General features: G+C 40.2%; 1 protein-coding gene across 2 annotated transcripts in view; it reads left to right on the forward strand.

Annotated features, from left to right (window-relative positions):
* Window positions 1-13,425, forward strand: part of Brwd1 (bromodomain and WD repeat domain containing 1) — an 85,326-nt gene that overhangs the window by 8,757 nt on the left and 63,144 nt on the right. For both annotated transcript variants that reach the window (XM_005345146.3, XM_026786394.1), the window contains exons 5-8: window positions 5,263-5,413; window positions 7,228-7,326; window positions 7,584-7,744; window positions 8,765-8,986. In XM_005345146.3, coding sequence (XP_005345203.1) covers window positions 5,263-5,413; window positions 7,228-7,326; window positions 7,584-7,744; window positions 8,765-8,986 — 633 coding nt within the window. The remainder of the gene's footprint in view (window positions 1-5,262; window positions 5,414-7,227; window positions 7,327-7,583; window positions 7,745-8,764; window positions 8,987-13,425) is intronic.

A 13,425-nucleotide genomic window follows, 5' to 3' on the forward strand; every position in this document is an offset into this window, starting at 1 on the left:
ACTGCCGGAAAAAAAAACCAAAAAAAAAAAAAAAAAAAAAGATAATTGTGGATGCAGGACATTGAACCTGGGACCCCCTAGGAGAGCAACCAGTGTTCTTTACTGCAGAGTTAAGATGTTTGAAAAGTGATACTTGGTTGTGAAGTTGAGTTGAAAAGGCCAAACTCATAGCCAGGTTTGTTTACAAGGTGCTGCTGTAGCCGTGAGGTCGTTTGTGTCGTGGAGAGTTGGCTCCTTTCTGTTGGTTCGCATCAGTTGAGACGTTGAGTTTTTGTGCATCACATGCATTTTCTGGGCTTCTCAGATGCACGAATTTGTCAGCAGACCACCCAGTTGAATGTGGCCTTTTTGTGCAGATTTGACTTGGATGCTTCTTTACAGGTCGAGTGAGCTGGTTACTACCGGTTCACTTTCTGTTGTAGGTCACAGAGCATTTGAGAAACGGTTCATTTCTACTCAGGATAAAGGACAGCAGTTCAAAGGAACATTTTCACTTTTCCAGCATCAAATGTTGAATGTCTTTTGAAGGACCATATAGAGGTTTTTTTGTTGTTGTTGTTGTTATTTATGTTTTGTTTTTTTAGATAGGGTTTCTCTGTGTAGCACTAGCTGTCCTGTAAAACACTCTGAAAATCAGGCTGACCTCGAATTTACAGAGATCTGCCTGCCTCTGCTTCCTGAGTGCTGTGCTACCAACACCTGGATGCCTATAGAATTCTTTGCTAACTGCTGTTGTGGTTTAAAGTGTGATGCTATCATGATTGCTTTTGGTTGGTTATATCAACTTAATGGCCAACCTCTGTGCTTCTCATCTTCAAAGCTGAAGGTGAAGGTTCTTGTTTACTTTGCAAAACAACATATCATGTTTGATATTTTGTTTGTGTTCTGACAAATAAAGCTTTCCAGGAGGTCAGAGGGCGGAGCTAGCCACTAGTTAGCTATAGCATTCTGGAGGTCAGTACAGAGAGGATACAGGAACTGACCGTGTGGAGCGCGGAGACAGGAAGGGATAGTGGAGCGCGGAGACAGGAAGGGATAAAGCGGGATGGAAACAGGGTCTCAGCCTTTTGGACTGGAGGAATGGAAGAGGAAGGAGGTCACTGGTGGCTGCTCCTCTTCTGATCTTTTAGGTTTTAACCTGATCTGACTCCTTGTTTTTGGAAGATTAATTAGATTTACATTTCATCATCATTTTTTATTAGTATTTTTATTTTGTGTACGAGTGATTTGCCTGAATGAATGTATGGTAGCATAAGAATCCCTGGTATCTTTACAAGTCAGCATGTGTCAGATTCCTTGGAACTTAAGTTGGAAATGCTTGAGTTGAGCATCTTGTGTGCTGGGAACTGAATCCAGGTCCTCTACAAGAGCAGTCAGTAAGTGCTCTTCCTGCTGCTGACCCAACCACCTGCAAAGCTTCTCCACCCCTGCCGCCTACTACGCTACATTCTTAGCAGTTTCTGCTCGAAGTATGCTGTTGATGTTAGGAGTTGTCATCTTTGCTTTCCAGCCCATTTTGTTCTCAAAATGACCAGGTGAACTTCACTTTTGTCTAACCCCATTTCTGTGTCATAAAACAAATATAAAATAGCAAGTAATAAGTCATTAACAAAAAAGATAAGTATTTGTTAAAATCCTGTGTAACATACTCACATTTGTTAAGGGTGTACGCCAGTACAATAGGCATGTCCACATTGAAGAACCACTGTTACTGGTGTTCAGCCTAGTGTGAAAGCCTCTCAGATGTGTATTGACTTTGAGAGTGTTTGGTTTCTATATATCCTCAGTGTAGTGGCCGTGAGAGAAGTAGGAGCTAGTCTTCATTTCTTCAGCTCCTTAATCTAGCTAGCTTCTTAGGGACATGTGAAATTACACATCCGAGAAGAGAGGCAGGTGCCTGCACTCGCACCTCAGACAGCTGAGGCATGGGATCTCAAGTGGAGGCAACCTAGACTTGTATTCATAGCATAACCCTGTCTCAAAACCAAAACTTACATCATTGCATCGTCATGGTACTTACTAGTGATGGAGCTTGGTCGTAGATTGCTTCCCGTTCATGTATGAAGTCTGGGTTACTCTCCAGATCTATAAAACAACACCCACCCCGAGCAAGTAAACCAAATCTACAACCTCTGAAGTAGATTTACGATTTACACAAGTCTATTGCACGACTGCCAAGTTTATTGCTGACTATTGAGAATCATTTTCTGAAATATCTTTGACTTGTTTTACTGGAGTCTGTTTAGGTTCTGATTTGTCGTCATTGGGGTGTGTGTGTGTGTGTTTTTTGAGAAGATCTCACTATAGCTTAGGCTGGCCTCCTGCCTTCCTCTGCTACCTAAGTGCTGGGATTAAAGGTGTGTGCTACCTGGCCGGGTGGTAGTTGTGCACGCCTTTAATCCCAGCACTCGGGAGGCAGAGGCAGGTTGATCTCAGTGTTTTTGAGGCCAACCTGGTCTACAGAGTGAGTTCCAGGACAGTTAAGAGCAGAAGTCTGTTAACTAATAGGTTTTTTGTACCCTCATAATAGGTCTGTCTGCTGATGCAGTAAGCCACATCAGACCGAATTGAAAAAGTAAAAGAACAGGTTTATTTGAGCAAAGCAACTCCTGGGTGAGTTCTCTAGCTCCAGAGATGGAGGCAAAAGGGGTCAGACTCCCAAACTAAATCAGGGAGCTTATATACCTGTAGGCAAGGAGTGATGACCTGTCCACAAGTATGGACAAAAGCTGGGATGTTTAGGTGGGGTCTTGGACTGCTGGGCTTTTTGATATCTTTGTTAAGAGACTTCTGAGTGGGTGGAGTTTGGAGAGAGGAATGGGGCTTTCTGGATCAAACAGGAGTGACCTGGAGGTTCCAGCTGACTAACTAATAGTTGAGGTCAGTGTAGATCTGTAATCACACATGTCAGGGTTTCTCTGGAGGAGTGTGTCCCAGAGTTTGAAAACGTTGATGTTACAGTAGTGCCTGCCTGAGTGGGTTTATCCTGCCCAGTTCAGATAGGCAGTGAGAGTGAAGTTGATTGGGTGGTTTACACCTATAATCCGAGCACCCTGGAGGCCAAGGTGGAGGACTGATGCATGTTCAAAGCCAGCCTGATTGGGCTAACAAGTTCCAGGCCTGCCAGGGAGGGATACAAAGGGAAGCTGTCTTAAAAATAAAAAAAGAAACCCTAGGCAGGCAGCATTTATTTTTATTCCAGATACATTCATGTCTTTTATCAGTGTGTAACTTCATGAGTTAAAAACTCCAATTCTCTTTGTGCTTGATCTTGTCCTTAACGAGGTGTAATTAACATTCTGTCTAATTTTCTTACTCCAAGTGTAAAATCTAAGTGTTGTCACCATAATGAACAGTGAAGAGTTCTCCTGGTACCCTTCATGCATTTTCTGATGTTCTCTGACTGCAGTCTTCTTAAGCACAATTGTTGTATTATATAATTTGAGTTTCTTTGTCCTTTGATACTTGAATGCATGTGTACACTGTTCCAGCTCCCTTGATTTCCCTCTCCAGTGCTTCCCCTTATTACTGTCATCACTTCTTTCCTTCTTTTTAATGCTTTGCTGAATCTAATTAGTGCTGTCTACATGTGCAGACGTGTGGGGCCATCTTCTATTCTGGTTTTAAAAACAGTCAACTCTAACCCTGGCCTGGAACTTGATGTGCAGACCAAGTTGACCTTGAACTTGAGTTCTGCCTGCCTCTGCCTTCCAAGCAATGGAATTATAGTTCGGAGCTACTGTGATTGGCTTAATTTCTTTTTATTGCTACATATTATAATAGTATTGTATAGCATATTTACTTATTAACTTGTTGCTGGAAATTGATTTTTAAATAATTGAAGTCGTTAGCACTCATAGGGCCTGGAGAGATGACTCAGTGTCTGAGAGTGCCTGATGATTTTGCAGAGGACCGGGGTTTGGTTCCCAGCATCCACATGCTGACTTCAGTTGTCCTTCCCTCCAGTTCTAGGGCAGTCTTAACTCCAGACAGACGTGCAGGCAAAGTGGTTATACACAGATATCTTCAAAAACATGTATGAGTATGTGTACTGTTACTTAAAAGTGGAGTGGCAGAACTGTTTTCAAAAGCTCTAGTACCTATATACCTGTCAGACGTTGCTTCCTGTTCTTATTTTTTATTTTTTTGTCTGTTCTTAGAGATGGGGTGTCATATAGCTCAAGGTGATCTTGAACTGAGTAGCAGAGACTAGCATTCTGTCTCTGCCTCCCAAGTGCTGGACTAGTTTCTCTACCTAGCCATGGCCAGTCTTCAAGTAGCCAGGCTAGTCTGCTTGATGCTAGCAAGAGCTCCTGGTGGTCTGAGTCTGTTTCACTGCTCTGCTCTCTGGTGTCTTTATGCCCGTTTGCCCCCGGGTTCACGTTCTTGGCTCAAATAGTTAGGTCAGAATTGGGTTCTGACAGGGGAGTGCTGGGTAGTGTTTGAGTGTGTTGTTGGGTACTGCTGAGAACTCTGGCCTTTCTCATCTGTTCTAGATGCAAGTTTCTCATCATATGTGTGCAGTATTTCTTTTGCTTTGTGACTTCTTGACTCACTCAACAGTGCCTTTTGAGGGAAACACTTAAGAATAGCAGTTTTCTCTTTGATTTGTTCTGGTGTCCTTACAAATCTCTGACACCCCCCCCCAACCAAAGGATTTCTTTTGTTTCTATAGCTGTAACTTACAAAGTAACAGTTGTATTATATGATGTCCTGTCTGCTGTTTATGTTTTGTTCTGACATGGTCAGTGTTGAGATGCTGAGGAAGCCCATGTGCATTCCCATGTGTAAGCACAACAGAAGTAGACATTGAAAGTTGATTGATGCTGCCGGGTGGTGGTGGCGCACGCCTTCAATCCCAGCACTCGGGAGGCAGAGGCAGGCGGATCTCTGTGAGTTCGAGACCAGCCTGGTCTACAAGAGCTAGTTCCAGGACAGGCTCCAAAACCACAGAGAAAACCCTGTCTCGGAAAAAAAAAAAAAAAAAAAAAAAAAAGAAGATTGATTTTGAGAAATTGTGTGCATCGTCGTTTCAGCACCAGTTATGTGGGAAATGTTATCTGCACTGAGTAGCATTTGTACCTTTATAGAGTGAGTCTACAGAGAGTTTCCTGTGTAAAGTGTCTAATTTTTCTTACTATGTTCTGTAGTTTTCACTGTGATCTTCACGTTTAACAGACTACCATGAATTAAAAAAAAAAAGTTTGCGTATTGTGTATCCCTATATGCAGTGCTGTTCTTAAAACCTGCCTTTCCAACCAGGTATTGTCCAATAAGCATGTGGCTCCTGATCACCTGTTACAGATCTGTCAGCGCATCGGCCCGATGCTGGATAAAGAAATCCCACCCAGTATTTCAAGAGTCACTTCTTTGCTTGGTGCGGGAAGGCAGTCTTTGCTACGTACAGCAAAAGGTACCTTAATTTGAAGAAGTGTTCTGCTTTGTATTAGTAGCTCTGTTATAATTGTGAAGATGTGTAAGCGTTGTGGAAGGTAACAATGTATCTAACGCCATGGACTATAAATTTTCTGCAATTAGTGTAGATCTTTGAATTTTATCATGTGTTTAATGGGTCCTTCTGCATTTCAGAATTGATAAAGACATAGATGTTAAGCTAAAAGCTTGAATTTAAGATGTGTTTGAGGGTTTTTATCAATGTTAGTTCTTAATTTTTCCGTTTTGTAGCTCTCATAACTTCAATGGATGTAATTGTATGTGTCTAATAAACTCTTTAAATACTAGAATTATTACTTTTGATATTTAGATTCTGAAAGTCCTTTGTAATAAGGAGAAGTGATTTTAAAAAAATGGTAGCAGCTTGAAAAACATGCACCAAAAATGTAAACTTGCATGATTCCTTTTATTTTTTACTAACAATTTTTTTCTTTTGCTAAGTTATGTGCTAGCAAAATGTTTGGAATTGCTACACTTTTTCTGTTAGCTTCGTATAATTGACTTAGACTAAGTACCTGTGTGTGATATGCTCTATGTATATATGTGGCTAAACTGCTAATGGCAAGTGTGTTGGTTCTGATCTCAGCAGACTTGAAATTTCATTGTGATTATTTTGTTACAAGCTGATGTAATGCTACCTCTTAGATGCTCCACTAGGACAAAGCTTGACTGAGAAAGAGTACCCTGCTTCTTGGTTTCATGCCAGACCAGCTTGCCAGCCTTAGTTGTTTCTTAGTGCCCTATAATCGTGCCACTGTGGCTCTAATCAGAAAACTGTCCCATCCTCCTTTTCGGCATCCTGTTCACTTTGTAATTATTTTCATCACTAGTTGTTTTACAGCAGTTGCTTGGGTAGCACATTTTCTTTTTCCTTGTGTCAATCTCAAGCTCAATGTTGTTTTGTGATGAGACTTGTGTGAGGACTGGCAGACTTAGACGAGACTTCAGTGAGGGACCCTATTTCTGCTTGTGTTTTGTGTTAGTGCCAGAGGATGCCTTCTGTTAGTGTGGGTACCCTGGCTCAGTGGAGGTGGTTCAGTACGGTGCCGCTCCCGTGTTTGCAGCTGTGAAGCAACTCTTTGTAGCTCAGCAAGAGTGGGGCACGAGGCCTGTGTCGGCCTGTGTACTTCTGTGTCTTCTTCAGATCTGGGTGGGATGTGGCTTTAGAAGGCTCACTCACACACTGTATGTGCTCTTCTCTGGAGAGCTGCCTTCCACCCTAATGTGGGAAGCTAAGTTAACTTGAACTCGCTAATTCTTCCTGATGAGTTCAAGGTAATAGTACTGGCTGAATGAATCTTAAACTGAATGAATCAAGTCAAAGATGTTTAGAAATTCTCCTTTTGAAAACTGGGCTCAGTTGTGATAAGACTGCTCATTTTAAATGTTGTATGGTATTTTGCATTGAAAAATAAACAGCTAACTTGGTATCCATCCCTCTTACTACTCATCTGCAGTGGATCTCTCTAAAGGTCCTGGAGCCTTTGAGCCTCAGTGGGAACACCTACCTCACAGGGTTGTTGTGAGGACGCCATGAGCTGATGTATGTGGAAAGCACTTGGTGGACTGTAAAGTGCTGTGCTGTCAGTGTTACTGCTGCTGTATCTGAGCTGTCTCCAGAATAGCACAATAAACCTGCAGGCTTTTCTGTTAAAGTACAGTAGTTGGTAAAACTTTGAATAAACAGTTATTACAATGTACGTAAGTATTCTATAAGATCTTTCTTTGGATTAACTTTCAAGATTTTATGTGTATCTAAACTTCATTTTAAAGACTGCAGGCACACAGTGTGGAAGGGCTCTGCCTTTGCTGCTCTTCACAGAGGAAGACCTCCTGAAATGCCCGTGAATTATGGCTCCCCACCAAGTCTTGGTGAGTGCGGTTGGCCTGTGAGACTTTATAGATGCAGTGGAAGTCCTGGTATAGTGTGATCGCAGTAGCAAAAAGTACCAAATTTCAAATTTCTTGTTGACTTAAAGTAACTAAAAATGGTTCTGTTATAGTACAGTAGAATTAGGACAAAGTGTGAGTCATTTGGATTTCTCAAACTCTGGAAATTGTTTTGGGATCTTTTTTAATTTTTACATGCTGGCTCCCCCTTAACCATTTCCGTTGTTTTTATTTCCTAGTGGAGATACATCGAGGAAAACAGCTCACAGGGTGTTCCACTTTTAGCACAGCGTTCCCAGGAACTATGTACCAGCATATAAAGATGCACAGGAGGATTCTCGGACATCTGTCTGCTGTGTACTGTGTAGCATTTGATAGGACAGGACATAGAATCTTTACAGTGAGTGAACATCTTACTCAATTTGGTACTGCCTGGAGTGCTGTAGCATCCTTGACAAGGAGCATGGAGAGGCTCTTACTTCCCATCCACAGACATTTTGATCATGAAGATGTGGTACAGGGTCTAAAATTTTGTAGTTTCTTAAGTATTACTTCAAGTGATTGGGCAATACAGTCAGGTCTGGGCCGTGTTGAGAGTGGAGGAGTCCTGTATAACTCCTGGGGAGGTGATGATGAGTTGAGGCCTGCTTCAGAATAACGGTGCTCTCTCTCTAGCTCTGTTGCCATGCACTCTTTGTTTTCAAATAATAGAAAGTACATAACTAAAACTTTCTCTTCTAGGACATTTGAGACTAAAGGAATTAAGTTACATTGAGATTAATCCTACGTTATCAGTAAAAAGCTCCCTCTTACTCTCAGGAAATCCCAGATCATAGGTGATGACTCATACTTACATGGATTAATCAGTCACTAATTGATTATATTCATTTCTGTATTCAAGGGGTTATTTGAAAATTAAGAGTATGACTGTTCCAATATTTTTAAAGACTAAAATAATTTTTTAAGTGGATTGAAAACATACTTAGCTGTGTTGATTGAACAGTATCTGGTTTGAGATTGTAAATTTGAGACTTGTTTACTCCAAAGGAGCGTGCTTTCCCCACTGTGGTGTGTAGTCTGGTCCCAGGAATTTAGGTCTGTCCCAACTTTGATTTGTAGCTTGGTAAACTAACTTGCTCCTGTAACTGGTATTGGGGAGTGGGAACTTAGGGTTGGGCCCACTACATTCTTGGGAGAGAACTTTGTGAAAACAGTAGTATATGGGAGAATCTGACTCATAGATTTTGTGTAAGCTTTCTGCTTTGAAGAGAAATATTAAGTCTGTGTGTTCTGGTGGTAGCAGTAGTAATTACAGTATTTGGCTGGAAAGGAGAGGAATAATAGTAAGGGTGGTATCATTCCTGTTTCAGTTTCGTGGATGCTGTGTTAACATTTGTATTGGGGTGTTGCTTTTTCTTAGGGGTCAGATGATTGTTTGGTAAAGATTTGGTCAACACATAATGGCCGCTTGTTGTCTACGTTAAGAGGCCATTCTGCAGAAATTTCAGACATGGCTGTGAACTACGAGAACACGCTGATTGCAGCAGGAAGCTGTGATAAGATCATCAGGGTGTGGTGCTTGAGGACCTGTGCCCCAGTTGCTGTGCTGCAAGGACACACGGGGTCAATTACATCTTTGCAGGTAACTTCTAGCCCACTGACACCTCAGTTTAACTTTTGGAATGAAATAGTAAGGTGATGTGATTATGATGTTTTAAAAACTTTTTGTTTCTTTCTTTCTTTTCTTTTAGTTTTTCCGAGACAGGGTTTCTCTGTAGCTTTGGAGCCTATCCTGGCACTAGCTCTTGTAGACCAGGCTGGCCTCGAACTCACAGAGATCCAGCTGCCTCTGCCTCCCGAGTGCTGGGATTAAAGGCGTGCGCCACCACTGCCCGGCTTTTTGTTTCTTTTTTAAAATTGATTTTTATTTTGTGTGTGCGTGTTTGGCTTGCATCTACGTCTGCACCATTGTGTGTGCAGAAACCTGAGAGGCCATCAGGGGGTTGCTTGTGAGCTGCCATGTGTGTACTGAGAATTGAACCCATGTCTGTGTAAGAGCATTGAGTCACTGAGAGCGCTTGACAGCTGTATCTTTCTACAGATTATGGATGCAGAGCTTTCAGAGTGATGTACTGACCGCTTTGAAGTTTATGGTTGAATTGCATGAAAGCCTGTTACAAACTGGCAATGGGTTATTTTTCTGTTTAAAACTGGTGCATTTTGATGAGTTGATTAAATTAGATAAAATCTTCCTACAATAAGTGGGAAGTCGTTTTTAAATATATACATGAAGTGTAGAAAAATGTAGTGGGTCTCTGTGGCCTGTCAGCTTAACTTTTATTTTAATTTACTTTTTTAAAAATAGATTGTTTTGAGGTCTACGTTTTTCTCTGCTCCCCTCCCCGCCTCGCCCCTTCCCTTCATCCTTCTCCCATGGTCCCATGTTCCTAATTTACTCAGGAGATCTTGTCTTTTTCTAGTACTCATGTAGATTAGGTCCATGCATGTCTCTCTTAGGGTCCTCTTTGTTGTCTAGGCTCTCTGGAATTGTGATTTATAGGCTGGTTTTCTTTGCGATATGTTTAAAAACCATTTATGAGTGAGTATATATGATATTTGTCTTCCTGGGTCTGGGTTATCTCACTCAATATGATGTTTTCTAGCTCCATCCATTTTCCTGCAAATTTCAAGGTGCTATAATTTTTTTCTGCTGTGTAGTGTTGTAAGTGTAAATGTACCACATTTTCCTTATCCGTTCTTTGGCCAAGGGGCATTGAGGTTGTTTTCAGGTTCTGGCTATGACAAACAAAGCTGCTATGAACACATGTCCTTGTGGCACGATTGAGCATTGAGCATTCTTCGATGTGTACCCAAAAGTGATATTGCTGGGTCTTAAGGTTGTTTCCTAATTTTTGAGAAATCGCCACACTGATACCCAAAGGGGCTGTACCAGCTTGCATTTCCACCAGCAATGCAGGTGTGTTCCCTTTACCCCACAATCTCTCCAGCATACATTGTCATCAGTGTTTTTGATCTTGTTCATTCTTACAGGTTTTTAGATGGAATCTCAGAGTTGTTTTGATTTGCATTTCTCTGACTGTGGATGTTGAGCATTTCCTTATGTGTCTTTCAGCCATTTTAGATTCCTCTGTTGAGAGTTCTTTGTTTAGGCCAGTACTCCATTTTTTTTTTTTTTTTTTTTTTTTTTTTGGTGTCCAATTTCTTGAGTTCTTTGTATATTTTGGAGATCAGACCTCTGTCTGATGTGGGGTTAGTGAAGATCTTTTCCCATTCTGTAGGCTGTCGTTTTGTCTTGTTGACTGTGTCCTTTGCTTTACAGAAGCTTTCCAGTTTCAGGAAGTCCCATTTATTGTTTCTCAGTGTCTGTGCTGCTGGGGTTATAGTTAGGAAGTGGTTCCCTGTGCCAATGCATTAAAGTGTACTTCTACTTTCTCTTATATAAGGTTCAGTGTGGCTGGCTTTATGTTGAGGTCTTTGATCCATTTGGACTTGAGTTTTGTGCATGGTGATAAATATGGGTCTATTTTCATTCTTCTACATGTTGATATCCAGTTATGCCAGCACCACTTGTTAAATATGCTTTCTTTTTTCTATTTGATATTTTTTACTTCTTGTCAAAAATCAAGTGTTCCTAGTTGTGTGGATTAATGTCCAGGTCTTCTTCGATTTGGTTCCATTGGTCCTCCTGTCTGTTCTTATGCCAATACCAGGCTGTTTTCAGCACTGTGGCTCTGTAGTAGAGTTTGAAGTCAGGGATTGTGATGCTTCCAGAAGTTTCTTTCTTTTTTTTCTTTTTTGCGGAGTGAGCTCAGAAGTTTCTTTATTGTACAGAATTGTTTTGGCTATCCTGTGTTTTTTGCTTTTCCATATGAAGTTGAATACCATTCTTTCGAGGTCTGTGAAGAATTTTGCTGAGATTTTGATGGGCATTGTGTTGAATCTGTAGATTGTTTTTGGTAAGATTGCCACTTTCATTCTACCTACTCAAGAGCATGGGAGATCTTTCCACTTTCTGGTGTCTTCTTCAGTTTCTTTCTTCAAAGATTTACAGTTTTTGTCATACAAGTCTTCCACTTGTTTCATTAGAGTTATTTGGAGATATTTTATGCTATTTGTGGCTATTGTGAAGGGTGTTGTTTCTCTTAATTTCTTTCTCAGCCCATTTATCATCTGTGTATAAGAGGACTACTGATCTTTTTGATTTAATCTTGTATTCTGCTACATTACTGAAAGTGTTTGAGTTGTAGAAGTTCCTTGGTAGATTTTTTAGGATTGCTTATGTAAACTATCATATCATCAACAAATAGTGAGAGTTTGACTTCTTTTCCGATTTGTATCCCCTTGATCTCCTTTTGGTGTCTTATTGTTCTGGCAGGACCACAAGAACTATTTTGAACAGATATGGAGAGAGTAGACAACCTTGTCTTGTTCCTAATTTCAGTGGGATCGCTGTGAGTTTCTCTCCATTTAGTTTGATGTTGGATGTTGACTTGCTGTATATTGGCTTTGTTATGTTTAGGTATGTTCCTTCTATTCCTATTGTCTCCAAGACCTTTATCATGAAGGAATGTTATAATTTATTGAAGGCTTTTTCAGCATTTAATGAGATGATCTTTTTTTTTTTTTTCAGTTTGTTTATGGTGGATTATGTTGACAGATTTTTGTATGTTGAACGTTCATTCTCTGGGATGAAGCCGACTTGATCATGGATTATGGTTCTGATGTGTTCTTGTATACGATTTGCCAGAATTTTATTTAGTATTTTTGTATCAATGTTCATGAGTGAGATTGGTCTGCAATTCTCCTTCTTAGTAATGTCTTTATGTGGTTTGGATATCAGGGTAATTGTAGCCTCATAAAAAGTGTTTGGCATTGTTCCCTCTGTTCCTATTGTGTGAAACAATTTGAGGAGTATTGGTATTCGTTCTTTGAAAATCTTGTAGAATTCTGAGCTGAAACTATCTGGACCTGGGCTTTTTTTGGTTGGGAGACTTTTGATGACTGTTTCTATTTCTTCAGCAGTTATAGGTCTGTTTAATTTGATCATCTGGTCTTGATCTAATTTTGGTAACTGATATTTATCCAGAAAGTTAATCCATTTTCTTTAAGTTTTCCAATTTTGTGGAGTATAGGTTTTCAAAATATGACCTGATGATTCTCTGTATTTCCTCAGTGTCTGTTATGTTCCCCTTTTTATTTCTGATTTTGTTAATTTGGATAATTTCTCTCTGCCTTTTGGTTAGTTTGGATAAAGGTTTGTCTATTTTGTCGATTTTTCTTTAAGAACCAACTCTTTGTCTCATTGATTCTTTGTATTGTTTTCTTTGTTTCTATTTTGTTGATTTCAGGTCTCAATTTGATTATTTCCTGCTGTCTAGTTCTTATGGGTGAGTTTTCTTTTGTTCTAAAGTTTTCAAATGCTCTGTTAATTCACTAGTGTGGGATTTTCTTTATGTAGGCATTTAGTGCTATGAACTTTCCTCTTAACACTGCTTTCATTGTGTCCCATAAATTTGGGTCTGTTGTGTGGTCATTTTCATTGAATTTTAGGAAGTCTTTAATTGCTCCCTCTATTTTTTCCTTGACCCATTGATGATTCGAGTGAGCATTTTTTAATTTTCATGTGTTTGTGGGCTTTCTGAAATTAGTGTTGCTGTTGTATTCTAGTTTTAAGCCATGGTGATCTGGTAAGATACACGGGGTTATTCTATTTGTTTTCTATCTGTTGAGGTTTGTTTTGTTACCGAGTATGTGGTCAATTTTTGAGAAGGTTCCATGAGGTGCTGAGAACAAGGTATATTCTTTTCTGTTTGGATGGAATATTCTATAGATGTCTGTTAAGTCCATTTGAGTCATAACTCGTTAATTCTCTTTATATCTTTGTTAATTTTTTTTTGTCTGACTGACCTGTCCAGTGGTGAGAGTGGAGTGTTGAAGTCTCCCACTATTAGTGTGTGAGGTTTAACATATGTTTTAAACTTTAGTGTTGAAATAAGAGCAGCGGGGCTGCGTCCCCAGTACCCAGGCGCCTGCACGGCTAGGTTTATACCCGAAATAATT

Source organism: Microtus ochrogaster, chromosome 2 (genome assembly GCF_000317375.1).
Source record: "Microtus ochrogaster isolate Prairie Vole_2 chromosome 2, MicOch1.0, whole genome shotgun sequence".
Classification (NCBI taxonomy): domain Eukaryota; kingdom Metazoa; phylum Chordata; class Mammalia; order Rodentia; family Cricetidae; genus Microtus; species Microtus ochrogaster.